The following is a 27421-nucleotide window of genomic DNA, read 5'->3' as shown; positions in this document are numbered from 1 at the left end:
CCCGGCAGGCACAGCAGCCTGGTGGGGCTGTCCCGGCTGGGTGGTCTCCCATCTGGCTAGCATGGAGGACAAAACCAGGCCGGGCCTCCCGCCTTCTCTGTCATGCTGCTTCCCACGCTGTGTAGCCAGAGCCGGATGCACTCGGGGACGTTTCGATGCAAACACGGTGTGAGGGCCACAGAGGAAGGGATGACCCTGAGGCTGGAGCTGGACCGCCCACCCCGCATGCTGCTCCAGTGGGGCCTCCCTGCCTCTGCCATCCGTGTGGCACAGGCCTGGTACTGGCAGACGCTCTGCAGGTCGGGGGGTAGGCCCCTGGCGTCATTTGCCATCTTATCCCCAACAGCCCAGGTGCTTCTCCCCGAGGAGGAGTCCTGGTGTGGGTATAGCGCTGGGGCGGCTGGCAGTCTGGGGCAGGCTCTCCTGCAGGGCAGGTGGTTGGGAAGCTGCCCAGGTCGGGGCCATCCTGTGGCCTGGGGCGGGGTCTCCTGGCAGCCCGCAGCAGGGGCCTAGGAGCCCTCCACCATGTGCCTGGCCTGCAGAGGGTCTGGGTTGGCAGGTGCCATGGAGGGGCTGCCAAACAGGAGCTCGTGCTTGAGCTCAAAGGCATAGGAGCCCCGGGGGCCACCTGTCAGCTGTCCGGTGGTCTGGGGGGCCTGGGACAGGAGACCTCAGGCTGGCGGGTCCCCAGTGAAGAGCTCTGCTGCAGAAGCAGCCACAGGGCTGCGGGAGAGTGGCCAGGTGGGGCCCCACACAGCTCTGGGGTCCTCCTTCACCCAGGGTGCTCCGGATCCCTGCCATTTCAACCCCCAGGCAGTTGGGCATCTGGCGAACATGTTGCATGTAAGGTTTGGCGGAAGCCCGCTGTTGCATGTAGGGAGATGGCCTCTGGTGGGGAAGGTGCCAGGACTCGGCCCCGCCTCCTGACTCCCTGCACCCCTGACCTCAGCCTCCCACAGCAGCTGCTGTAAAGTCCAGGGGATACCTGCTGGCTCAGGGCTGCCCTGCGGCCCGGGCGCCCTGTTTCTCTGGCTGGGTGTGTCAGCCCTCTGGGTCACTCATATGTGGAATTTAAGAAATGAAACTGATGGGCATGGGGAAGAGAAGGAAAAATACAATGAGATAAAAACAGAGCAGGAGGCAAACCATAAGAGACGCTTAATCATAGGAAACAAAGTGACAGTCACTGGAGGGGAGGTGGGTGGTGGATCAGGTACCTGGGGGATGGGCATTAAGGAGGGCATGTGAAGTGATGAGCACTAGATGTTATATGCAACTGATGAATCACTACATTCTACCCCAGTCTCATACTACACTATATGTTAACCAACTTGAATTTGAATACAATCTAAAAAAAAAGAATGAAAAAAATCACACATTCTTGTGTACAGTGAAGAAAGAACTCTGCATTCAATTAAAAAAGCAGTAATGGGGCACTCGCTATGTGCATCATCAGTTACCAAGAACTTGCTCACCACCATCTTACAGGTATTAACAAATCACAATTTCTAAGCTTTTTATTAAATCAGGGACTTCCACTTCCTGAGAAGATACATACATACATACATGGTGCAAGCCAAAGCCTCGATCCCAACAACCAGAAAAGATGTGCTCCTGGCGATAGTCAGGAAGCTGTCAGATGACCAGAGCTAGGTAAAGGATCCATGCAGAGGACAGAGAGCGCTTCACTGGGGAGGCTGATGATGGGGCACCATTTTGTCCCCAGGCCACTTGCCGATTCAGGACATCAGCTCCACTGGGATAAGAGGACACCATCACCATACAGTGACACACTGGAAACTCAAGGAGGCCCAAATGCAAGGCTGACATTCCCACAGGACGTGTGCTTTGGGAAGGTGGGAGGTGAAGGGGACGGGACCGAGCGAAGCTTATCGTGGCCTCGCAGTACCTACGGGATGAGCCTCTGCTAGCGAGAACGGGTCTCCCACAAACACAGACCCACCCACGTGGGAGCTTCCAGATGACTAAGCTGCATGGGGCAGAAGAAGACCAAGTATGACACTCCAAATCCCTGAAAGGACTAGCGTAGTGCTTGTGAGGCCTTCCAGTGCTGAGGACAAAGAGCCTGCTTCTGACTAGTGGGTCTCAATCAAAACACAGAGTGTCCACAGGGGAAAAACAGGGAAAAATTACAGGGGCACTGAAGGCCAGCTCAATGCACCAAAGAGAAGAAGGGACTATCGACCAACTAAATAAACCATCTGGCCCTCGATGTTCTTTCATTCACTGTGTTATGCACACATCCAAAGAATTACCAGAAACATACACGGGAAGGAAAATGCAACCAATAATTCAGAATAAAAATAAGCAAAGACCGTGAAGTAAGTAAGATCATGCTGGTAAGAAAAACAGGTAACAAGATGGACAGAAGTGGATGCAACAAATGGAGAACTGAATGAGAAAAGTGTAATGCATATGAAGAAATCACATGGATATTCTAGACCTATAAAATAAACTATCTTTCACCAAGCATTCATCGATGGCTTAACAGAAAACTCGGATGGCATAGGAAAGGACAAGATTGGTGAGTTCTGAGATAGAGCAAACAGACAATACCAAAACTGGAGAGCAAGCAGAAGAAGCAATGAAAAGAACAGAAGACACACGGTCCACAGCAAAAGGCCCATCATACTTGAACTTGAGGTCCCAGGAAAAGAGGGACAGAGATAGAAGCAATATCCAGAGAGAGAACAGCCAAGGATCCCAAACTGCAGAAAGACACCAATTCCCACATTCAAGAGGCAGAATGAAAACACATGTGCGCTTACAGGCACACACAGCACACGCGTGCACATATACACACAGGCACGCATCACACACAGGTCACGTGATCATCAAAATACAGAAAAACAAAAACAAAAAGGAAATCCTAAAAGCAGCTGTGGCTGGGGATGGGGGTTGGGAAGAGACACCCCCTTCAAAAGAACAATAGGTTGTGTAGAAACACAATAGGGGAAAATCAAGTTCTGGCCATTTGAGGTTTGGAGGGAGACTGGAGGAAAAGAGTATATTTGAATCAGATTTTTAAAAAAACCTTTTAGGTAACGTATTGAGTAGTTTGCTAAGTATTCAAAAATTTACAACATGTTATTTAAATTTCACAACTTTCTGAACTAAATATGATTACTTCCTTTTACACATAGAAACTCTAAGCTTCTTGCCAAAGGCCTCACAATTCCCACGTCACAGAACAAAGACACAAGCCCAGAGCTGTCTGAAACAATGGTGATGCTCGCAGTTTGCTACCACAGTGCTTCATCCAAAGAGAAGGAGGCATGAGCATTAGTGGAATGATGTAAGAGTTGTAATATGCAAAGATTAAGGAGCAGAAAATAAAGGGGATGGGGGCCAACTCAAAGTTGCAGGGGACAGAGAATAGAGCGGTGTAACAAAGTTAAAGTGACAAGTAAACAGGAAAACCGTGAACCATGCTTGCTTGACGCAGTGAGCGAGAGCGATGGAAACACGGCATTTGATCAAATCACACTATTTACTTTTTTTCTCACTCTGCTAACAGCTTAACCATGGATATAATGATACAATACGATTGAATTTTAAAACACGTATGGGGTTTCACTGCATAATCTTAATGAATTCTCAGAAGACAACTCAGTATATCAAGTGGTGAAATCACTAATAGAAAAAATATAAATCTTTTTTTAATAGTTAAATTATACAACAAGAGAATAACTATGACAATTTCATCAACATTGCAATGGATTAAAAAACTACAAAACCATATACTGAAATACAAAAATTCTCAAATTCCCAAATGAGTAACTATGAAAGTTCATGATGCGCAAAATACCAACCGTGAAATTAGCATTTTTTAAATACATAAAAGTAGAGGATAAATCATGGAATAAAGGCTTCATTATTTTAACCTACCTCCAAGCCATAAACATGTAAGAATATGTTGGCAGGAAGAGACTGGAAAAACAGCTCTTACCGGGACCACCCAAGGGAAATAGTCCTGAAGTCACATAGCACGGCCTCAACCATCGGACCTAGGCACCGAACCCGTCACAATACACAAGAGCAGGACACTGCAGGGGGTTCAAGATTCACTCGCACCCTAGTAACTCACGTGAGGAAACGTAAATGCGGCTGGTCCTGATTAACCTGCTCCATCCGAATGACCTGCAGACAGACTGGACAGAGGAGAGGACGGACACAGGGAAAAAGACTTTCGGGTTCCTCAGACCAGTAAAAGAAAAGTCCCAATGACCAAACCTCGTGGGACACGGCCCAGGCACCATCTGGACAGGTGGTTCTGACATTACAGAACATCGGGGCTCAGGAGACGATGGAATCTCCCAAAACCATCCAGTTCAACAAACTCCAATTCAGACTCGCTACGAATGTGACAGCCTAAATCTGTCTTGATGTTACAGATAATCCTGGACACGAATATGAAGTCCCTCCTTGAAGCCCTTTGTTACTCAGAGTTAAGACGTCTGCAGTCCACCATTTGCCCTGACAAGCTGCCCTCTGGGATGCCACTGTGGCCTCTGTCCTTTTCACCTGACCTGCAGCAGGAGGACCGCCAAAGGCTTGCTCCTCTACCCCGCACCCCGTCTCCACACCCGCTGGAGGTGCAGGCGGCAGCTACAGGCCACCCCACCTCTCGAAGGAGTACCTTCAGGCCTGGCCTCTGTCTTTCCTTCTGCAAGTGCTTCCTTCCCCGTCCACACCTCCACCTGGACATCTATCTGAGAGTATTGCCAACCCAACATCTCTCAGTTCCCGAAAGCTGTCTTCTCCACATCACTTAAAGGTACCCGCATGCACTCAGCCCACTTCTTTCCTGATCCCTCCCCCTCTCCCATCCCACAATCCATCTTTCAGGCCGTGCCGTGGGCTCTGCCTTCAGGGTTGACCGTCTGCCTGGCCACTCTTAGCACCTGGTTCCACACCACCATCATCTCTTCCTGGAACCAGATCTTTTCAGCGCTCTCCCTGCTCCAGTGTGTTCCGTCTGCCACAACCTTCTGACTCAGACCATGACCTCCACACACTCTTAGGGCACGTGAAGAATTTTGAAAGACAGCAGTTAGGTCCAGATGGTTTATAGGTGTCGATTCCTGATCCCTGGCTCAGCTAGTCCTTCCTGTCCCTGAAAGCTGACGGAAGCTCCTGAGGTAGCACCCGATGCCATTTCGCCTTCACCACATCCTACCCCATCACTGCTTTTCTGTCACTTACCAGAACGAAGGCCTCCTCCTTGCTCCTCCTGTACTGTGCTCCAGAGTGAGTGGTAAAAGGCACTGGAACACCACAGAATCCCCTGTTAACCGCAAAGCCTTTCTAAAGTCAAGGCGTCACTAAGCCTGGGACAGAACATCCGGTCTTTCCTTCTTTGCGTTCATTTCCATAAAAAGAGAATGACATCAGACACACGCCACCTAGCCTAAATTCATCTGTCCTGAATTCAGGGACAGTGACGATGGGATCGTGAGAGGGGTGGCGGTTCCTGCTGATAGATCCTGCCTCCTCAATCCCGAAGGATCATCAGGGAAGGACGTCAAGCTGACTGGGAGCCACGCACAAAGAGAACAGGAAAGAAAGGCTGGAGACAGTGGAAACTCAACTCACTGAGGCAGAAAGCTCACGGGAAAGATCTATACTGTCTCTAAGCATGGAATTACCTCAGGTTTTGCTTTAAAAAAAAAGAAGAAAATAATCCTGGGAAATAATTCACACACCCTATCTACAAAGTCACAATGCTGAGTCAGGAGCCAGAGCCCGCCCACTCACACATGCCTCGGTCTCAGTTATGTATTTTCTGTGATATTTCAAGGAGGAAGAGGTGAAAGATGCTACATGAATTTCCAGTAGACCAATTTTAAGTCAGTAAAAGAATCATTTCTCAGAACTGATATATATATATATATATATATATATATATATATACACACACACACACACACACATATATATATAAAAACCACATATATATGTTCAATATTATATAACATAAGATATATCTTTTCTTAAACATTTATTCAAACTTAGAGGAACAGTATCATTAAGTTTTTACACAAAGAATATTGGGTACTATAAATTTTTACTAAGGACATATATCTACCCCCTCATCAGGAAGGTAAGCACCTTCCTGCTTATTCATTCCTAGCATGCCCTTGTTAACATTACATGAACTTCTAAAACAGTGTAATTCATCGACTGTAATGACATACTATAAACATATATAATATACAAACAACATACCTAATAATCATTCAAACGTCATTTCGAAGCCCCACAGCATATCATTTATGTTTACTATTAATTTCCACCAGACTTTACATCACCCTGGTCATAGTATTCATTCATGGGTACATGAACTGAAATTTTATAAACTCTCTCTCCATCTTGCTAAGAGAGGCATCCCAATGGCATTATATTTCATGTTTAAAAATTACCAATCATACTATTAATTTTGCCGTTTATATCAATTGTGCATCAGTACTATTTATAATAACAATTCTTTCTGACCGATTTTCACACTTAGAATACTGTAGCCAAAGACACTAAAACTTTAGAAACCTTACTTCCATGTGTATATATACCAGTCTGTATATGTACACACATACACACAGAAAAATGACAGAATACTTATTAAAACATCTTCCCATTATAAAACCCATAAAATAAAATCTATGGAGGAAATGACAGAGACAGGAGTTCAAGAAGAAAAGCAAATATAATTGTTCTGACAGTGAAAAGAGAGAGCTCAGTCAGGTAAAGTTCAAAGGGATGATAGTGAGCATCAAATTATCATGGTAGTAACGTTCTATTGGATACATATTCAATAGTGAGATACAAAATACTTTTACAAGGTCAACTTTTCCCATACACTTGTAGAAAACCCCATCCTGTACTATTGATGCTTGAGATGAAAATGTTTGAGGTCCAACTTAAAAATGGGGAGGGGGTGATAGTTTTGACAAATTATGGAGGGAGATCTTGAGCACTCTGCTGAAGCACAACTAGTGTGATTGCTTGCACAAAGAACACAAGTGTCGCACCACCACCGTCATGGCCCTGCAAGACAGAGTGGCTGCTCAACCTTTCATAAAGCCCTCGTTCCCTCATGCAAGGGTCACAGCCACAGTGGCCCTGCTCAGTGAAGCCAACGTCCCAATGTCTTCCCACTTCAGAATTGGCACCTCTGTATTCCCTCCACCTGGAATGCTCTTTGACATAACCCCTCTCATAATTCAAGATTCTACTCTAAATGCCTCAGAAAGAATGCTCGGACTTTTAGTTTGGTTATGTGTGTATTATGGTACTCTGCATGGTAATATTTTGTGTCATTTCTTACAACTGCATGGGAGTCTACAACTATCTCAAAGAAAAGTCTTTACAAAACCCTCTGGGGCTGCCTTCTGCAACAGATCTATCTGCAATGCTAACCTCTGCCATGACTCCCCCCCACCCCTCGTCACTTCCTTGCCTGTCACCCAACATCATTCCTCCATAGTACCCACTGCTTTCTGAAATTACTGATTGGCTCACTCCTCTATTTCCTGAGACCCCACAAGGAAGTCATCTCCAGAAATACAGAGTCCTTGTCTTGCTCATCACTCTCTCCCAGGACTTAAAATGAGGCTGGGCCTCAGGAAGCTTTCACTAGATGAAAATGCACGAGGCAGAGGTGATACCCAGTGACAGGACAGGAAGACCTGACATCACTCTGCTGTGACATGTTACATACTTAACCTCATGTAGTTCACTCCTTAGGAGAATTCTGGAAGAAAGAGTAATTTTCCATATTTGTAGTTGAGTGAATGGAGCGTAAGAGGTTAAATAACTTGGCCGACGCTGCATCGGCCATCAGGTTGGCCATTAGGAAGTACTGATGAAGTACTTCATCAGGAAGTAATGGTGTTGTTCAAAGTCAGGTACTAGAGATTAATAAGCCTACACAGAGCTTTCCTCACCACAAGCCCCTCACAGGGCTTTCCATTTATTGCCTCAATTGATCCTCACGATAGTCTACATCTGATCACATCAGGGGTTCAGACCACGAAACCAGGCTCGGAGAGTCAAGGAGGTTTGTTCAAGCAAGTACAGCTGCTGTGGAACACAGGGAACTCAGGGGCTGCGACCCCAGCTCCAGCTCCCTCGGAATCCCACGCGTGTACAGACGACAGACAGAGATTTAAAGGAATGCACACAAGGTCACGCAGCTGGATGGACAAAAGGCTGAATTAAGAGTAGGCCAACGACCTATTAGTCAAATGAGCTTTCCAGCCTGGCGTATCGTGCCACTGTCAAACACTTGAAAGTTTACATTTATTGCAGACTTTCAGAGATAAGATCAAGATTTTTATAATGAACATTAGCCATGCTACTGAAAACATAAGTAGACCGAGGTAAGAGACAGCCGACACGGAATACATGTGCTTATGGCCACCGTACACCATGCATACTCACTGCTCCAGAATATGACAAAAATCTAACTGCATGCATGTTGGGCTTTGATCTCTACAGGGTATAATCTTACTTAGGAATATTTAGTATTATTTCATAACATTTTCCTATCTATGGACAAACAGATCATTACAAATCAGGATGAAAACTGTTCATGACTCTGAAAGCTCTACATCTCTAGGGGAAGAAAATGCGTCAGAAACAGAAAAATCTTATACACTGTATGTATCCATGTGCTCTCTGATAAATACAAAAGATTTTCTCACCAAAAGAGCACGACACTTCAATGTACTTGCACAAGGCTCACATATGTCTTAAAATAATGAACAATCAGAAACTGAAGAACAATAGTAAGTTCCAACAAAAATAACAGATACAGCGTGTATCTGACTTTACTTTGTCTCTACCAATACTGGGGGGAACACTCTTTAATGGGGTGGCCGTTTCCCAGTTAACACTGTTCAAACCCGAACAGTAAAACTTTGGTTGAACAGCCAAAGTCAGGTCTCTACCCTAGAGGATCATACAATGTTAATGATAGGAAGTTTTCTATTTTCCTTCCCTCATCGCAGAAATAAAAAGTTGTGAGGAAAACAAAAGTTACTTATGGTATCCAAAACTCAGATAATGCTAGATTTAACATATGTTTATGCTGCATTCTGCAACTAAAACAATTTGCATTGAAAATGTCGAGTAGGTATTTCTCTCTATCACTACAACTATAAACCGGACAGGATAAATCAGACCACTGTGACAGTTCAAGTGGAGAATTTAGGAGCAGAAAAAAGATTTTCAGCAATATATGACAAGTTCAATTATTTTAGACTTAAATCTGGTAAAAAATGTAATTAAATTTAAAACATGCAATCAATAGCATATATATATATATTTTTTTCCCATATAGCACAAGATGATGAAAGAGAAGATAATTTTCCTTATGGAGATTCCGATCTAAGCCCAAATGAAAAGAAAAAAGAAACCTATCTTCATCATGGCAGGTGACTATGTCCTACAAAAAGATCCTTGCATCATACAAAAATGCAACTCCTATAACATAACAGAACTTTAACATGGGGGAAAACGAGGCCTTTTTTTAAAGTAAACTGCTGTTGCAAGGTAACTTTTAATTTGCGCACATAATGTAAATTGCTACGGTCAGCGCACCTTGGGTCACGGAAACAACGGTAGCTGGATCCAGAGGTGCCCCGGCAGTCCGGGTGTTCAGGCAAAGTGCCGTGAACAGTGAGGATCGATGAGCTCCTCAAAGTGTCACGGCCAGATCCTCGGCAGGGTGGCTGGAGAATAATATTCAGAGAGCAAGCACATGCTTAGTGTTACACTTTAAATTGATGCTGACATTTTGGATTGTGAAAAGAAAGTTTTTCCTAAGTAATATAGGAAACAACCCAGCTAACCTTCTGGAGGATATCAGATAATCATGGTAGGTTGTTGTGTAAGAGCTAACTTCTCAGAAATGTGAGCCCATGTGAAATACAAACAAGCAGCCGTTGCAGAGATTTACTATAGTGATCAACATTTTAATTACTTTCTGTTTTCTTAGATGTACAGGACTATTGCGATGAATATTCGCTCCATCTACAAACAAAGCAGTATTTTTAGCCTGGTATTTGCATTTGGTGGCAAAAAACTCCCACAAGGGTACGAATAACCACAAGTCATGTGCTGATTAATCCGAGACTTCTCAAGTCACGCATTAATTAAAGGAATTAATATGATCTTTGCTGGTAACGCTACACATTTGTCACACGGCATGCAGAGAACGACTTATTGGATGGTCAGATTTCAAACAAATCTCCAACCCTGCAAATACAGAGAGGATTTTTTCGAATCACTGCTGATGGTGACTCAATAAAAACCGAGGGCCTAAGTATGAAAACAAACTCCTACCAGAAAATCGCTAGACCAGTCTACACATGTGTGATGATTGACAAATAACTCGAGTGTGCAAAGAAGTGTTCTCCACATAAGAGAAAGGAGGACCACAATGGAAGGTGTGCAATGCAGGCCAAGCCACATCCTCAGCCGGCCCCGGCCCCCCGGCTCCAGGCCCCCCAGCCCCGAAAGGGGCGCGCACACACTGCGGCCCTGCTGCTCCGTACTCCTGCCAATGCCCTACGCTCTGGACATGCAGCCTTACCTCAGAAGCCACGGACTATCTATCAAGTGGGTTAAATTGCTTCATGTTTTCAAGGCGTCTTATAAAGCATTCTCGGGAAAATGTTTTGCTCCGTCATTCCTGACCTTTTAGAAACGGTGCCCCAGCAAGTATTAATATTGATGAAAACCACATGATCTCGGTCATTTACTGCCGACTGACACACACAGGCCCAAGGTAACACAACACAGCTTCCCTGGTTCTTAGAACGTATACATAGACCAAAGTTGAAATACTGAACTTTCTTTTTTCAGAAGAAGATCCTACATTTTTCTGGTTAAAACTGACCCATTGCTTAAACTCTGCCCTTTATTTTTATTTTTTTTATTTTTTATTTTTTTAGTTTCAGAAGCAGAATTTATTTATTTTTTTAAGTTTTTCTTTTTTTTGTTTATAATAAATGTATTTTTTATTGGTGTTCACTTTGCCAACATACAGAATAACACCCAGTGCTCATCCCCTCAAGTGCCCCCCTCAGTGCCCGTCACCCATAAACTCTGCCCTTTAAACATCTCTGATAAAATCGAAGATGTCAAAGAAACCACATAAGACATTTCAGAAAATCAATTTGAAAGGTGTTAATCTCTATATGGGAAATATTTTTCTGCCGCAAAGGAATCTATATGCATCCTTCCTTCCTTAACAAAACAAAGTGAATTTTGTCACGTTCGGTTCTATAAAAAGAGAAGCCCCACAGCCCTATTCTGAATGTGTCAGCAGGTCTTCTCGTGTAGGGAGTCGAAGGGTACAAGTCTCCTCTTCCAGAAGTGGGCAGGCAGCAGCGCACTTACAAGCCACAGGCCAGAAGAAGAGGATTATTTCCACAACAGGCAAAACTGCCAGGAGGAACAAGCCACGACAACCGCGTGCATATTAAAGCCTTACAGTGGCTCCACAAGACCAAGGGAGCACCGAGAGCTCCCACTCATGCAGTTTAGCTCGAGATTCGGGGAAAGCATTTGACTATGGGGTTTGGAGGATGGAGCATGAACAGTACTTTTGTAAGACTTCTGCAGGTGGGAAAACTGGGCTGTGCTCACATAGCTATCACCCACCAAGACCAAGAAAGCCTCAAACGTTATTTTTAAACACTGGATTCTCACATCCATTCCTTATTTTTCATGCCTGAATTACAGATGTCATGATACCATGAGATACTTTAGGATGCCTACGCATTGCGAAGTAAAAACTTCTACCAGCAGCTGGCTGACCACTAACCCTAGGTCAGAACATGGGCTACTGTATTTATCACTAATCCTGATATGACAATTTACTATAAACTTAATTATTAAAGCTCTCCTAAAACATCAAGAGTCTGACACCATGTGTTTACATCAAAGCCAACAGACATATAAAGGTGAAATCGGAGTATATTAAGTATTACTCCTTTTTCCCCACTGGATAATCAGTATTTGATATTTCAAACACTCAGAATATTTCTCAATGTTTTCTGTCAAAGTATTGTTAATGAAAGGAAAGAGGGAACGAGTTACAGAACTTTAGAACTGAGCTGATGCAAAGAAAATTAGACATTTCTTTGAAATCTCACATTTTTGTAACTGGCTACATAAAATATGGGTTTACTTTAATATAAAAATGACAATCTTCTCCATTCCTCACGTATACACAGTAAAGCAACTACCACGTTTGGTGGAAACATGAAGCGGAAGATGGGTCAGAGGGAACGAGAGATGGATGCTTTAGCACCAGCTCTCAAGCTTAAACAAGGAAAATAATAAGTTAGGAAAGATTTACACATAGCATTGTTTTCACAGTAAATATTTAGAAATATAAATTAAAGTAGCGTGAAATTGCAGTATCATGATATGGATAAACAACAGATTGTGAGGTCATTAAATTATAATGTAAATCTGTTATCTATAAAATATATGCAATGATGTCTATGATATATGGAGGAGACAGAGCATGCTGCAAAACATCATGATCAACAGATTCTCCTTTATACAAAATCCTATATGTACATTTCTAAATATGCACGAGAACACGTGACCAGTGAGAGACATCAGCAAGAGCTAACAGGAGCTGCCTCTGAGTGACGAGATCTGCAATTCCGTTTACTTTTTGCACTTCTATATACTGATTGCATTTTTAACGATCATTTATCTGAAAAGTTCTTTCCAAAGTAAAATGTCTTTTTTTTTAAAGAGATTCTGACATGAAATGAGAAAAAAAACAAAGGGCTTTATTTTTAAAGAAGAAAAACTTCTAGCAAGGTCATGTGCTAGTCTACTACCCTGAAGGGACTGTGCACTTTGAAGACTTTGGGAAATGTTCACTGTGCCTACAGAGTAGTCCCATGCTCATTCTGTCATTTCTGCAGTGAGTAGCACCAATAGAAGAGGTTTGGAGGGCAGCCCCGGTGGTGCAGCGGTTTAGCGCCTCCTGCAGCCCAGGGCATGATCCTGGAGACCCTGGATCGAGTCCCACGTTGGGCTCTCTGAATGGAGCCTGCTTCTCCCTCTGCCTGTGTCTCTGCCTCTCTCTCTCTCTCTCTCTCTCTCTGTCTCTGTCTCTGTCTCTATGAATAAATAAATAAATAAAAATCTTTAAAAAAATAAAAGAGGTATCGAGAAGAAGTGAAAGGTACTCCACCCTCTGGTACAGAACGTGTTTTCATGTGAGGCTCAGGGACCAGTAGTGGGTTATTCTCGACTATACTGCTCTCAATGACATCAAGCACAAACCCACTAAGAGACTTAGGCGTGCCTCTGCTGTTATGACATTTTGGTCAAAATGGCAAAATGCATCTTAATTACAGTTTTGATAGGTATGTACTTATAGGTGTCATATATTCAACGACCTTTCAGGTTCAGGATATAACTGAGTACACTTAGGACATGTAAAGTTAACAAATTAAAACTCTGATAGATGATAGGAAAGAAAATTCTATCCAGAGTTTCACCGATACCATGAAATTATCATTTTGATGGCCCACATTTATGATGCTCTAAATATATGCACAGTGTAAAGTAGTCAATCTGGATTTCTACAAAAGGACACTGAGCACAAAATGGAAACATAAAGACAGTTCTATGAAATGAATCTCATAAACTATCGACCGAAGAACATTGTATGTTTAAACTAAACAGTTTTTGACTCCATGATCATTTATCATACTCAAGATAAAAATAGATAAAAAATAATTGATAATTGATGATTAAGACAAAATTCATATAACACTAGCATTATTCTTTCCAAGTAGTCCAAGCAGAAATTCTTATAGGACACAACCAAAAGTATGGGCTATTTACTTGCTGTTATTTTAATAAAAGAACAAAGAAAACTAAGACCTCACAAAATGTTGAAATAGCTATCTATCTACAGACATTGTGAATTTTTAGGAAGACACGCTGAAACATCAATACCATTGCAAACACACACGCATGCGCATATTCTGGTACGATGAACTTGAAAATTAACAAGCTATATTGGAGTTATGAATAATGGTCCTAATTATTCTTTTCCCAAAGTAGTAAACAGAAATACTATGTCAGAGTTTTCTGATCAGTGACAAAGTCATTAATAAATGAAATCAAAATGGCTAGCAATCAATAAAAAACTGTATTTGTGAGGGAAACATTCACTGCTACACTAGGCTTCCATTCCGTATAGGCAACAGATTCATTTTAGTATGTAAAATGCTCTGGGTTGAAGAATGCTTTTGACAAGAAATGATAAAGATTTTTCCCTATCACAGTAACAAAAACATATATTCACGTTGTGTTTTTTGAACTGCTCATCTTCCTAAAAAAATTAAGTAATGAGGAAGGCCATAAGATGGCTAGGAAAACATAAACTGTAAGAAGCAAGAGGTTCATTTCCCTTAAACAAAATTCCCAGAAAGCAGGCAAGAAAAAAAATAAAAGACCTCAACAATTGGAAAAGTTGGGGAAGGAGGGGAAAATCTGAAAGCAAGCAAGATGAAAATAATGAAAATACCAGCTGACATAAACAGGGATAGAATGCAGTCTAATCCCCAGACTCCTGAGCAAGGACATATGCAAAATTAGCACGGGAACACAAAACTACAACAGAAAGATGGTACGCGTAGCACCGGGACCAAGTATTAAACAAAGCATATCGAATTCAGAACTTGCTCATCAAACTGGATTAATTCTCCCTTTTGACGAAATGCATTTTGAGTTCAGGTTACGTCACAGGAATATTTTTATGGAATGACAACCAGTAATCTTCTGTCTCTTTGGATCTGCCTATTCTGGATATTTCGAATGGAATCATACAATATGTGACCTTCTGTGCCTGGCTTCTTTCACTCAGCATAATGTGGTTATTGTGAATAGTATCACTATGAGCATTTGTGTACAAGTATCTGTTTGAATACTTGTTTTCAATTTAGGGGGGGATATAACTAGAAGTGAATTTGCTGTTTCATATGGCAATGCTATGTTTAACTTTTGAAGGAACCACCAACATTTTTTCCATAGAAGCTGCACCATTTAAAATTCTCACAAGCAACGTGCAAGGGTTCTAATTTCTCTACCTTCTACCCAACACTTGTTGTTTTTCTATTAAAAAAAATTATAGCCATCCCACTAAGCATGAAGTGGGCATCTCACTGCAGTTTTGATCTGCATTTCTCTAATGACTAATGATGTTGAACATCTTTTCATGTGTTTGTTGGCCATTTGTGTATCTTCTTTGGAAAATGTCTATTCAATTCTTTGTCTCCATTTTTTAACTGGGTTGTCTTTTCATTGTTCAGTTGTATAATTTCTAAATTCTGAATACTAGACACAAGATTTATATGATTTACAAATAATAGCTTCCATTCTGTAGGTTCTTTCCCTTTTTTTGGGGGGGGGGGTTCTTTCAGTTTTTGATCACGTCCTTTGAAGCACAAAAATCTTCAATTTTGAAGTTCAGTATTTTTTGTTTGTTTGTTTGTTTGTTGCTTGTGCTCTTTGTGTTGTATCTTAGAAACCATCCCCAAATCCACGATCATGGAAACTTACCCCTATGTTTTCTTCCAAGGGTATTTTTTTTTTCTTCCAAGGGTATTATCCTGAAAACTTGTTTCTAGAACCATTTTTCTTTTTAAGGTACATTCTTTTTTTTAAAAGATTTATTATTTGAGAGAGAGCGGGGGGAAGGGCAGAAGGATATGGAAAGAGAGCCTTAAGCAGACCCCATGCTGAGCGTGGAGCTGATCTCCAGACCCTGAGATCATGATCCCAGCCAAAACCAAGTGTCAGGTACTTACCTGACTGTGTCACCCAGGCGTCAAAAAGAACATTCTTTAAAAATACCTTTAATAAGGTTTCTTGGTTGCAAATGCAATCTATCTTTATCTGAAAGTGTCTTTACTGCCTTTGTCCTTGAAAAATAGTTTTGTTAAATCCATGAATCTAGCTTGACCGTCATTTTCTCTTCAGAACGCTGAAGATATTCCACTGTGTTCTGGTTTCCATTGTTGCTACTGAGAAACTGATACCTACTTGCCCTCCTTATTATTTACTTTTTCCCCCTCTGCCTACTTTTAAGATCTGCTCTTTGTCTTTGCTATTCTTTGGTTTTACTATCATACATCTGGGTGTGACTTTCCTTTTATCTATTTGGACTCTTGTTTCCTCTATTTGTGGATTCATGTCCTTTTGTCAGTCTGGGGAAGATCTTAGCCCTTCTATGTTCAAATATTGCCTTTTATCTATCTCCCCTTTCTGGAACTCAAATTATATATATTACTCATTATGCCCTCCATATAGCTTAATGTCTCTTCTGTATTTACTGCCTTGTCTCTATGTAGTACAGCCTGAGTATTTCTTTCAGATTTAACTCCATCTTCAGCTGCATATATTCCGCTGTTTAACACATCCACTAAGCTATTAGTTTTAATAATTATCTGTTATTTATAAATGTTTTTTTTTCAAATGTGCCTGGTATTTTTATTAGATTTGCATTTTGACCCTTTTTCATTTATTATTCCATCTTTAATTTCTTTTTTTTGAGAATCTTTAATTTCTTAAAACACTTGACCCATAATTATTTTATACTATTTGATGATTTCAATATCTATAAATTCCCAAGAACCTCAATGTGTTGTTCTTGTTTTCCCCTGACTTTCATTCATTAATATTCATGTTAATTTCTTATTATATTTGAATGTATTTAATTTTAACAAATCTGAAGGCTTCAACTGGGGATTTGAATTTGTTTCTTTATAGATCTAGGGCCGGGAGGAAATTGATCTGGGAGCACTCTAGCCCCCCCTTTAAAGACTCTGGCTTAAGGGAAGTTTCACTCTCCACAGAAGGTCCATAATTTTAAAGGTCACATAGTTAAATAACATCTTAAATTTACAGACAAATGACTCAGATTATAGTTTTAAGCAATTTATCCCAAGGTCACACAGCTACTCTAATAAATCGTGGGAGTAGACCCAAAGTCTCCTGACTACAAGTCATGCTCATGTAATACACCACATTCTACCACTGAATTGATTTGATACGAATTGTTCAAGTTTTTGACATTGCATACCAAAAAGGAGGGAAAAATGCTCTCTTTGAATTAGTTGTTTTCTTCCTCACCTTTTACAGAACTGATGACTTCATATGTAAGCTTGTTTGCTGAAAGCAGCACAAATTTTTGATGAATATAAATCATCTGTTGTGGATTAAAAAATAATTTCTGCTGTAATAACAAAAATCTCTTCATTCTTTTTCTTTTATTTTGGTGATAATTCAACTCCTAACTTCAGTCGATAAGGATGGATACTGCCCAAGAGTAAATGAGAAACACAGTTCTAGTAAGAGCTCAGGAAAAAGCTGATTTGTGTGTCAGAGTCAAGGTGTCCCAGAGCTATAAACAGAAAATGTATGATGAATGAGGTTAAGAGGGAAAGGAAGAAATGTCCATGTGTGAAGGGGGGCAGGGTGAGATTTGAAATTCCAGATGTATATGCTTAGCAGATTTTGGGGTGGATTTTAAAGGGATAAAGACTAATGCACATAAATTAAAAAAAGCAAAAGATCAAGAGCCAGTAATCAGAGAAGTCAGAGGCTGAAGAAGCAGCCTACTTGAAGTGCAGTCAAAATGCAGTGATGATTATTGTAAGCAAAGAACAGGAACAAAGAGAAGATTACAGTATAGGGACCGAATCTGTAAATCAGACGTATTTGGTGATCTTTCATGCCTTTTTTTTTTTCATTTTGGAATCCTCCTGCTATAGTAGGAAGATCCTTTCTCACACAAATAATTCAAGCCATTTAGTATTCCAAGAGGTTCCCAGTAAGGTACTACCAGCAAAGCTGAAATTTGAAATATATATAAATATAAATATAAATATTAATACACACACACACATATACACAATATCTAGATTTATCTGTGAGGTTGGTGGATGATGAGGGGTCGTATCAACCAATCATTTACACATGTGAGATGTTAAGACCTCTGAGATTCCAGTCAGTCAACAGACATATGGGGTAGATACTGAGTGTGGACCATGGTGGGGCATAGCCCCAAGAAGACATCTGTTCCTGTCACTCACTTGGTGACCTTGGGTCATTTACTTCAATTCTCGAAGGCCCTATATTCTTATCTGTAAAATGTGGATAACATGACATATCTCATAGAGTTGTTATGAGGATGAAAAGGTCAGAAAGATGAAGCAGCACAGAGCCTGGCATATATGAGCCCTTACCTGAAATTGATGACCACTGTGTTCTTTCAGAAAGGCCCTGTTGCCAGCCCCCTCACACATGCTATCTCCTCTGGCACCGCACAGCACATCAACATTGCCTTTCCCCAGTGACGACCCCTCTCAAGTCCTGCAGCCTGAGACCTCAGAATTGTTCTGGTTATACTGCTCTTCTATGAATTTTGTCAGAGCAAACCAACCTTCTCGGAGCATTTTCACATATAAGCTTAGAGCACAGTCTATTTTTCTTCTACAACTGAGGATTCATCCTGGATTTTTCAAATACATAAAACTCCAGATAGAACTCCAAACAAGGGGATCCCTGGGTGGCTCAGCAGTTTAGTGCCTGCCTTTGGCCCAGGGCGTGATCCTGGAGTCCTGGGATCGAGTCCCACGTCAGGCTCCCGGCATGGAGCCTGCTTCTCCCTCCTCCTGTTTCTCTGCCCCCCCCCCACTCTCTCTCTCTCTCATAAATAAATAAACAAATAAATCTTTTAAAAAAAAGAACTCCAAACAAAAGGTGATGAAAGGAGATATTTTGATAATCCATGGTATGATAACATTACACTGAATACCATCTGCTGTAAATACTTCAGCCTTCTGCGGTGTCCAGATGAAAGAAATGTGTCAGGCTGTGCTTCTTCAGTGGGTAACTCTGGAAAGTTTTGCTAAACTTTCATCCAAAATAGGAAGAACCTACCTCCTCTGGGTTGAAGAAAGTTGCTGTCTGTAACATTGCTGGGGTAACACTGCCCTTTTTATCTGAAGGAATGAAGTTTCCGTTTGATCATAATGGTGAAGCAGCAAACACTCACCCTCAAAATTCTGCACTGAACTCTTTACTCATATAGGAGATCCTAGTTTCTATGTTGTTTTATTCCTTTGCCAAATGCTAATGGTTTGAAATCCAAAACAGATGAAGCTAATTAATAGCAGTTACATATTTTCAAGAAGCTTTCAATTTGGTTATTGCAGATTCTCTGAGACATTGCTTTCTTTAGTTTATACAAAACAGCATTGATATAAAAAAGGATTTACTTTACATATACACTCACTCTCTCTCTCTCACACACACACACACACACACACACAAATCTTGCTCTCATTTCACTCATACAGTCTGTACTTCAAGTAGAAAATTTTCATTCAGCTTGAGGAGATGCCTTTTGTTTGTTTTGTGGAGCAGATCTGGTGATGTGTTTTCTCTGTTTTGTGGGATATGATTCAGAATTCCTGGGTTTCTGCCTCCCTGCTCGCAGGACACCTGCTTCTCCCTCTCCCTCTGCCTGTCTCCACTGATCATGCGTGCTCGCTCTCTCTCTCTTAAACAAATAAATAAAATCCTAAAAATGAATACTACTTCTAATAAATAACACACAGAGTGAGCATAAAGGTGGACATGCAGGCCTGCTAGACCTGGCTGGAGACCCCCTCCCTCATGCCTGTGTTTGTTGTCTTCCCCTTGTGCTGCTGGCTGCAGAGGTGCATGACCTCCTAGGGAGGAAGGAGGCCCATGGAGGAGCCACCCTGGCTCCTGAAAGACCCCGTGAACGAGTTCAGTCTCCAATCTGAACAGCCACTCAGTGCTGTCAGGTGGGGCAATCTGTGCTGACGCAGTACTGACATTGGGGGAGTCACTTGGTAATTCAGCAATGTGGATCACCAAATTAACTGAAATAGTTATCAGTCTACTAGTTTTAAATGACCAATGGACGCCTGCCTGGAGCAGTCTGAAGGGCGTGTGGTTATTGATCTCGGGGTCCTGAGTTTGAGTCCCACATCGGGCACAGAGTTTCCTTAAAAAAAAAAAGAAAAGAAAAGCACAAGTATTTTAAAATGCCCCAAGTCAATAAGGCTCCCACCGCTGAGCTGGCCCGTGGTGGGATGGATCCTCCCACCTTCTCCTTCAGCTGCTGAGCCCTGAGCACAGATAGTGCCCGAGCTGATAAACAGACCAGATCCTCCCTCTCGGAGCTCATGCTCCAGGGGGGAAGATGGACAAAATACGGAAAAATATCAGGAATGGAAAGAGCAAATTGCTCCCTAGAAAGAGAGCCTGGTGCTTCCCTGGGTCCTGAGCTCCGGAGGTGAGGCTGTGACAAACTGTGGGGCTTTGACAAACGCAGCAGCTGGGGCTCCAGGGGGCCACTGAGGGGAGGAGGTGAAGACCCACTGCCTCGCCAGGATCACAGCCTGGGAAGGAGGCAGAAGGGGGCATGAAGCCAGCTCTGTGTCCTCCGTTGGGGGCCAAGGCTGCCCCTCCCCTTTGTCAGGGGGCTGAGAAAAGGTTGTGTGGATGGAACTGGCTACAGTCATGGGGATGTGATGGGGTGGGGGTGGGCATTGACAGCCCAGACAGGAGGCATTCCAGCACGTTCCAGTCTGAGGAAGAGCCCAGGTCGGGTGACCCACTGGGTGCACCGCTGTCCACAGCTCACCCAGTGGAAATGACGGAATGGCCCGTAACACACGACAGGCAGGGTTTCAGGATAAGGACAGCCTCACACCTTCTAGGCCAAGACTCCCACACCTACTGTAGGGTTTGCCTTGGATTCAGGAGCCTAGGATTGTGGGAAGCTATTGCCCATCCCTGCCCCGGTGGGACTGTCATCTTCTGGGCCTCCAGAATGAGGGTAATGGTGCCCACGTGTGTGCACACAGGGACCTTGTGGGCCTGGACGCATGTACACACCAAGGAAGAACATGTGGTGGGAGGTATTGCCTGCACGTGACACCCACCTCCAATGTCACAGATATGATGCCACAGTGGCGTGGGGACATCTGGAGGAAGCACCTGCTAGGATAATCCCTATCCCACAGGCAAGAGGCAGACTATCCCCGACAGGCACAACGGCTTCTCCGGGGTGAAAACCAGGGAAGAATGGAAAGTTGTGTCTGAACCCAGGTGTGTTTCCAGGCTGGGGCCCTGGCTGCACATAGTCTTGCCCTGGGGCCTGTAGACAGGGGTGCGGTTGTGTCACTGTGTGCACACAGGCCATTGCCTGCAGGGAGGGGGGGGGCCGTTGGCAGCCCCGAGCGCTGCTCCTGAAGCTCCCTCCAGGAGGGGACTCAGGGAGGGGGTCCCAGGCAGTGAGGTCACTTCTTTCACAACAGAGGCCAACAGAACTTGGAACCCCTGTACCCGGGCCCCCACATTCTAGTGCAGCCCCACCTCAGGCTCACTTTCAGGAGACTTCTGCTACTGAAAGATGTTCCCTGATGGCTTTCCCAGTTTTGAGCAACACCAGGAACCCCAGGGATGCGGCTGCTTCGAATGCTGGAGACGCTGGTGCCACCGTCAAACCCAACGCCTCAGGGAGCTTTTCAGGAGGCGCTGTAGGGTAATACAGAGCAGGCCAGGCCAGGCCACCTGTGCCAGCCATCCTGGGCAGCCCCATCCCCTCCTCTTCAGTTTCAGGGAACCAGGGATGTGTGGGCAGGTCGCATCCAGGCTGGAGGACCTTGCAGGGCAGCAGGTTCCCCGGTGACCCCTTCAGGGTCACCCTGATGTCACGGTGGGCAGGGTGGAAACAGGATTCCTGAGGTGCCTCTTACATGACCCGGAGTTAACCCAAGGCCCTGCAGCCGCATCCCTTTGCTCTCCTTGGGGGAGGTGTGTGCCAACTGTGCTGTGGTGTGTGTGTCTGCAATGGAGTCAGCTGGGTGTGCGGCCCAGCCGAGGCGGCCACACCGGGCGCTGAGGCCTCCTGCCTGGCTGCCACACACGGTCTTTACAGAGCTCCACATGGGACAAGGGGTGGCGGCGGAGGCGGGAGGAAGAGGACATCCCCCACACACCGGTGGTGATCAGGAAGGAGCCCAGCACAGCTAACGGAGACCTGCAAGGGTTCAAGGTGAGTGCAGGGGCTGGGGCCACCCGACACCCAGGGCCCCGATGCAGCAGGAAGGGCCCCAGGTCCCAGAAGCCAGCCTGCTGCTCCCCTCGGCTCCCCCCTAGACTCCTGCTGCTACAGGAGTCTGGATTCCCCTCCTCCCCAAACTTGCCCCCATGGCCCTGCCCCTGCCTGGGCCAGATGCAGAGTCCCTGTGCACAGATTTGTAGGAATATCAGAATAGAGCCTTCAGGGGATGCCTGGTCGCCCAGTGGTTTAGAGCCTGCCTTCCGCCCAGGCCCTGATCCTGGAGACCCAGGATCGAGTTCTGCCTCGGGCTCTCTGAATGGGGACTGCTTCTACCTCTGTCTGTGTGTCTGCCCCCCCACCTGTGTGTGTGTGTCTCTCATGAATAAATAATAAAAACTTTTTTTATAATGCTTTCTTTTAAATATTTTATTTATTTATTCACGAGAGACAAAGAGAGAGAGGCAGAGACACAAGCAGAGGGAGAAGCAGGCTCCATGCAGGGAGCCTGATGTCAGACTGGATCCTGGGTCCCCAGGATCACGCCCTGGGCTGAAGGCAGTGCTAAACCACTGACCCACCCGGGCTGCCCATAAAAACTTTTTAAGAAGAGACACACCATGTCTCATCGCATGCGGTCTCCAGTAGTTTGCACTGTGCTATGCTTTCTCCTAACTGGTGCTCCCAGGAGGCCCCATTGGCCTGACGTCCTTCCCCACCTTCTCCAAGGCTTGAGCATGGTCCTGGTGAGTTGGGAGACTTTTCCCCAAAGGGACACGGGGCTCACTGTACTATGTCTATCGCTCTGCAGTTAGGTTTTGAAGGAGCGCATCCCTGCCCCCGCTCCCGGGGTCGGGCACAGGGGCCTCGTGTGCTGCACAACATGTCAGAAGGCCAGTTGGTTCCCACAGCCACTGAGCCCTTCACTGATGCAGGACTTCGATGCGATTCCCTTCTGTTGCCAAATCACAGGGCGGTGCTGAACATCCTGCAGCCCTCACACCCTGGGCCCTCCCACCCAAGGAAAGGTCTCCGGGTTGGCACCTCGAGAGAGGGGCGTGTGGTCAAATTCAAGGGGTGAAGCCGTTAATGCAGGGAGGTGCTGTCAAAACTCAGCTGACAAGCGGCCCTGGGATACTGACCCCTCCCATTTGAGATCCTTGTATTGATCCAAATTTTTTTGAAAATTTATCCTCTAAAACTATTTCTTTATTGGATAGTCTGTCAGTTTAAGAGACAGACAGCAGGAAGCAGAAGAGGGAGACACAGGCTCCTCAAGCACACTCTGCCCCAAGCGCAGAGCCTGCCAGGGGTGGGATCTCAGGATGCTGAGACCATGACCTGAGCCACAACTGAGAGTCAGATGCTAAGTGACTGAGCCGCAGGCGTCAAGCCCCGTGTCCCTGCTGTGGGCATTCCTGCCCCCCCCCCCGCCCCCTGCAGCCACTGAGAGCTCGGGCTGTGGTCTGCGCTCCAACTCCCAGGTCTCCTGGAGGCTACAGTGCAGGCTGCACATCCCCTCTGTCCCACCTCAGGCTGAAAGGGCCTCAGCCCTGAGGAAGAATCGGATCTGCCCAACCACCCCCAGCCGGAGGGAGCTGCTGGAGCGGCAGGTAGAAGAACTGGTGCCCGCCTTGCTGCGCTTTGATAACCTGTCCATATTTGAATTCCTTAACTATTTGGTGGAATATGGCACCCCTGAAGAGGTGCTGGACCTGCTGTTTGCAAAGTGAGCACTCTGACCCTCCACAGCCCAGTGGGATGGGCCACCTACTGGTTGGGAGTCTTGGGGAATGTTGCTTAACTTCCCGGCCCCTTGGGCTGCTCCTCTGACTGGAGGAGAGTCACACAGGGCCTAGTCGGGTCCTGTAGGGCAGCCCCCGGTGCCGGGCCTGTGGCAGGTCGGCTAGAGGGGCTGTGCTTGTGCTCATCAGTCGTCTTCTCTCCCCATGACAAAGCCTGTGCCGCCTCCTCACCGTCACCAGGGTCTTGAGCTGGCCTGTTTTGCCATTGAAAGGGAGTTTTGAGTCCATCTGGGGTCTATATCCTGGGGCATTCGGAGTAGGGGTCCCTGGGGACACCTGGGCGCCCAGGCCCACTCGGATATCAGCCATGGGCCTGGCCGGAGCCCTTTCATTCCTCAAGCATTCAGGAAGTGCCAGCAGGTGCAGGTGCTTCTCCAGGAGCTGCCCGTGGCCACAGGCACAGAGCTGACGGCCCCCCAGGGTTCTGGACTAGTTGGGGTTCAGAGGTGACAGCAGCTATGAGGAGAGATCGGGTCCACAGGACGATTCATGTGATGCCCCCTGCCCTCCTCTAGATATCGATACATCGTAGCTTCCTGCAAGAACGAAGGAATCCTGGACCAGTGGGAAATGTGAGTGAGCTCTGGACCATGCAGGGGAGCCTTCCCTCTCCAGGAGGGCCGCGAGGGGGCTGTGGGTTGGAGGGGCTGCTCGACCCTTCACCCCACACGTCTGCAATTCCTGTGACAGGGTAAGGGTCTAAGGCCCCTTCAGGAAAAGAGCAAAGGAGAGCCGTGGGTGGGGTGTCGGCTTTGTGGGAGAGCACTGGGACACCAAAGGGTGACCTCCTCCATGCCCATCCCCCCAACCCTCTGTCTGCCCCACACCTGGGACCCAGAGCAGAGGGTGTGGGGAGCATCGCACTCACCAATCTGGTGGCACCTGGACCCGGGTGCACGGCAGGTGCTCAGGAGAGCCAGTGAGGGCTCACGGACCAGACGGCCCCCGCCCCGTGGGAGATTAGAGTCAGTGGAAGGACACCCCTTGGGGGCCCCTCATGAGTGAGGCAGGGCAGACCCACGGGAGGGAAGTTTCCCCAGGAAAAACAGTGATGGTCACACTGCTGGTCATGGGCTCCCATGCACAGAGGCTTTGTGCCAGCCCCTCCTCAGCGAGCAGGGCTGTGGCAGACTGGACCGCCAGGTGACAGGTGGACAAGGAGCAGCACTGGCCTCCGACAGCCCTGCATGGGAGGCCGAGGGCCCCGGTTCCTGCAGGGCTTCCCCGGGACACCTCTGCGTGAGGGAGCTCTGTCTTCTGACGCCTCTGCCCACCTGTCCCTCCCCAGCACCATGTCCTCCTTCCTGACCATCTGGCTGGACTACTATGAGGAGGACTTCCACGATCCCCCAGAATTTCCTGCCCTGACAAAGCTGCTGAACTTCACGGGGCAGTACTTGCCAGGCTCAGTGCTCGACTGGCGTGCCGTGTGTTACCTTTGGCGTTTCATAAATCTCCATCAAGCGGAGTTTGTGGGTGGAGGTGAGGAGGACTGGGGTGGCCGAGTTGGGGACAGGGTGGGTCACACAGATCAAGCCTCCGTGTTGCTGGGCCGGAGCAGTGGGTAGGCTCACACCCCATCCCCACGGGCTGCAGTCTGGGGAGACCTCCCAGGGCTCTTGCACTCACACACATTGAGCGGTGGGAAGAGTGTCCTTGATTTGAGAGGGACGTGGAAAGTCCATCCTGGTGATGATACTTTGTCTTCTTGGAGATGATACTCTGTCTTTGGACCCTGAGCAACACCCTGAACCACCCCAGGAGCACGCCCGAGCTCCGACGGTGGGGCCTGCTGCACCTTTAGGGTCTGAGGGGATGGAGCTGGTCCCAGCTGCTGGAGCTGAGAGCTTGGCCCAAGCCATGATGCCAGCTGCTGTGTTCAAGCCAAGATACGTGGTCGGACCTCTGAATCACTGTCCTGACCTGGAAGAGCTACCTGCAACCCTAGGAGACCTGGAGGCCAAATGGGCCCCACCACCGGCTATCGAGCTCATCGATGTGCCGGAGCAGCCGCCTCACTCAGTGGAGCAACCGGCTTCAGACACCGAGCAACACCCTGAACCACCCCAAGAGCCCGCCTGAGCCCTGACTGTGGGGGCTGCTGCACCTTCAGGGTCTGAGGTGATGGAGCTGGTCCCAGCTGCTGGAGCTGAGGGCTTGGCCCAAACCGTGATGCCAGCTGCTGTGTTCAGGCCAAGGTATGTGGTGGTCAGATCTCTGAATCCCTGTCCCGACCTGGAAGAGCCACCTGCACCCTTGGGAGCCCTGGAAACCGAACGGGCCCCACCACCAGCTATCGAGGTCATTGATGTGCTGGAGCAGCCACCTCACTCAGGGGAGCAACCGGCTTCGGACCCCGAGCAACACCCTGAACCATCGTGGCAAGAGCCCCGCCCCGAGGCTGACTGTGGGGCCTGCTGAAGCTCCTGGGCCTGAGGTGATCGAGCCGGTCCCAGCTGCTGGTGCTGAAAGCTAAGCCTGGGCTGAGATGCCAGCTGCTGAGGTCAAGCCAAAGTACCTGGGGGTCATACCTTTGATTCACTGTCCCGACCTGGAGGAGCCACCTGCTTCTTGGCCACCCCAGAAGGAGGAGCATGTCCCGGTGCCGGCTCTCGAGTTCATCGAAGGGCCGGACTGCCACCTGCCTCAGTGGAGCCACCAGCCTTGGCCCCCGAGCAGCAGCTTGTGATGGCTGCAGCACAATTGAAGCCTTCCCCTCCCCTTTCATTGTGCTGTTTCTGTATTTTGTGTTTTTTGTAAACCTCTATAATTGCTTCATAAATTTTATTTGTAATAAAGGATAAGTTAACTTTGTAAAAATTGACTCTGTTGCTTTTAAATTATACATCGTGGTACTTTAGGTCCATTCATACTTCGAAACTCATTCTATGAGGCTAGCATCACCTTAATTCCAAAACCAAAGACCCCACCAAAAAGGAGAATTATAGACCTATATCCCCGATGAACATGGATGCAAACATTCTCAACAAGATATGAGCCAACAGGATCCAACAATACATTAAGAAGATTACTGGCCATGACCAAGTGGGATTTATCCCCAGGATGCAAGGCTGGTTCAACACTCGTAAAGCAGTCAATGGGATGGATCACATCAACAAGAGAAGAAACAAGAACCAGATGATCCTCTCAATAGATGCAGAGAAAGCATTTGACAAAATACAGCATCCATTCCTGATCAAAACTCTTGAGACTGTAGTGATAGACGGAACATTCCTCAACATCTTCAAAGCCAACTACGAAAAGCCCATAGCAAATATCATTCCCAATGGGGAAACACTGGGAGCCTTTCCACTAAGATCAGGAATACGACAGGGACGTACACTCTCACCATGGCTACTCAACATAGTACTAGAAGTCCTAGCTTCATCAATTGGGCAGCAAAAAGAAATAATAGGCATTCAAATTGGCAAAGAAGAGGTCAAAC

At 45.9% G+C, this 27421-nt stretch overlaps 1 protein-coding gene and 1 long non-coding RNA gene across 5 annotated transcripts in view; one reads left to right on the top strand and one right to left on the bottom strand.

The window, feature by feature from the left end:
- LOC144291390 (uncharacterized) overlaps positions 1-27421 on the bottom strand; it is a 122330-nt gene that overhangs the window by 54487 nt on the left and 40422 nt on the right. The gene's annotated exons all lie outside the window — the stretch shown is intronic.
- Positions 835-26058, top strand: LOC144291879 (uncharacterized). The gene is made up of 9 exons (XM_077861767.1): positions 835-843; positions 20359-20398; positions 21132-21216; positions 21544-21652; positions 22049-22165; positions 23707-23900; positions 24492-24548; positions 25265-25458; positions 25691-26058. The coding sequence occupies exons 1-9, from the start codon at positions 835-837 to the stop codon at positions 26056-26058; spliced, it is 1173 nt and encodes a 390-aa protein (XP_077717893.1).

Source organism: Canis aureus, chromosome 20 (assembly GCF_053574225.1).
Source record: "Canis aureus isolate CA01 chromosome 20, VMU_Caureus_v.1.0, whole genome shotgun sequence".
Taxonomy (NCBI): Eukaryota; Metazoa; Chordata; class Mammalia; order Carnivora; family Canidae; genus Canis; species Canis aureus.
The sequence above is the reverse complement of the archived record's forward strand: the minus strand, read 5'-3'. Positions and strand labels throughout refer to the sequence as shown.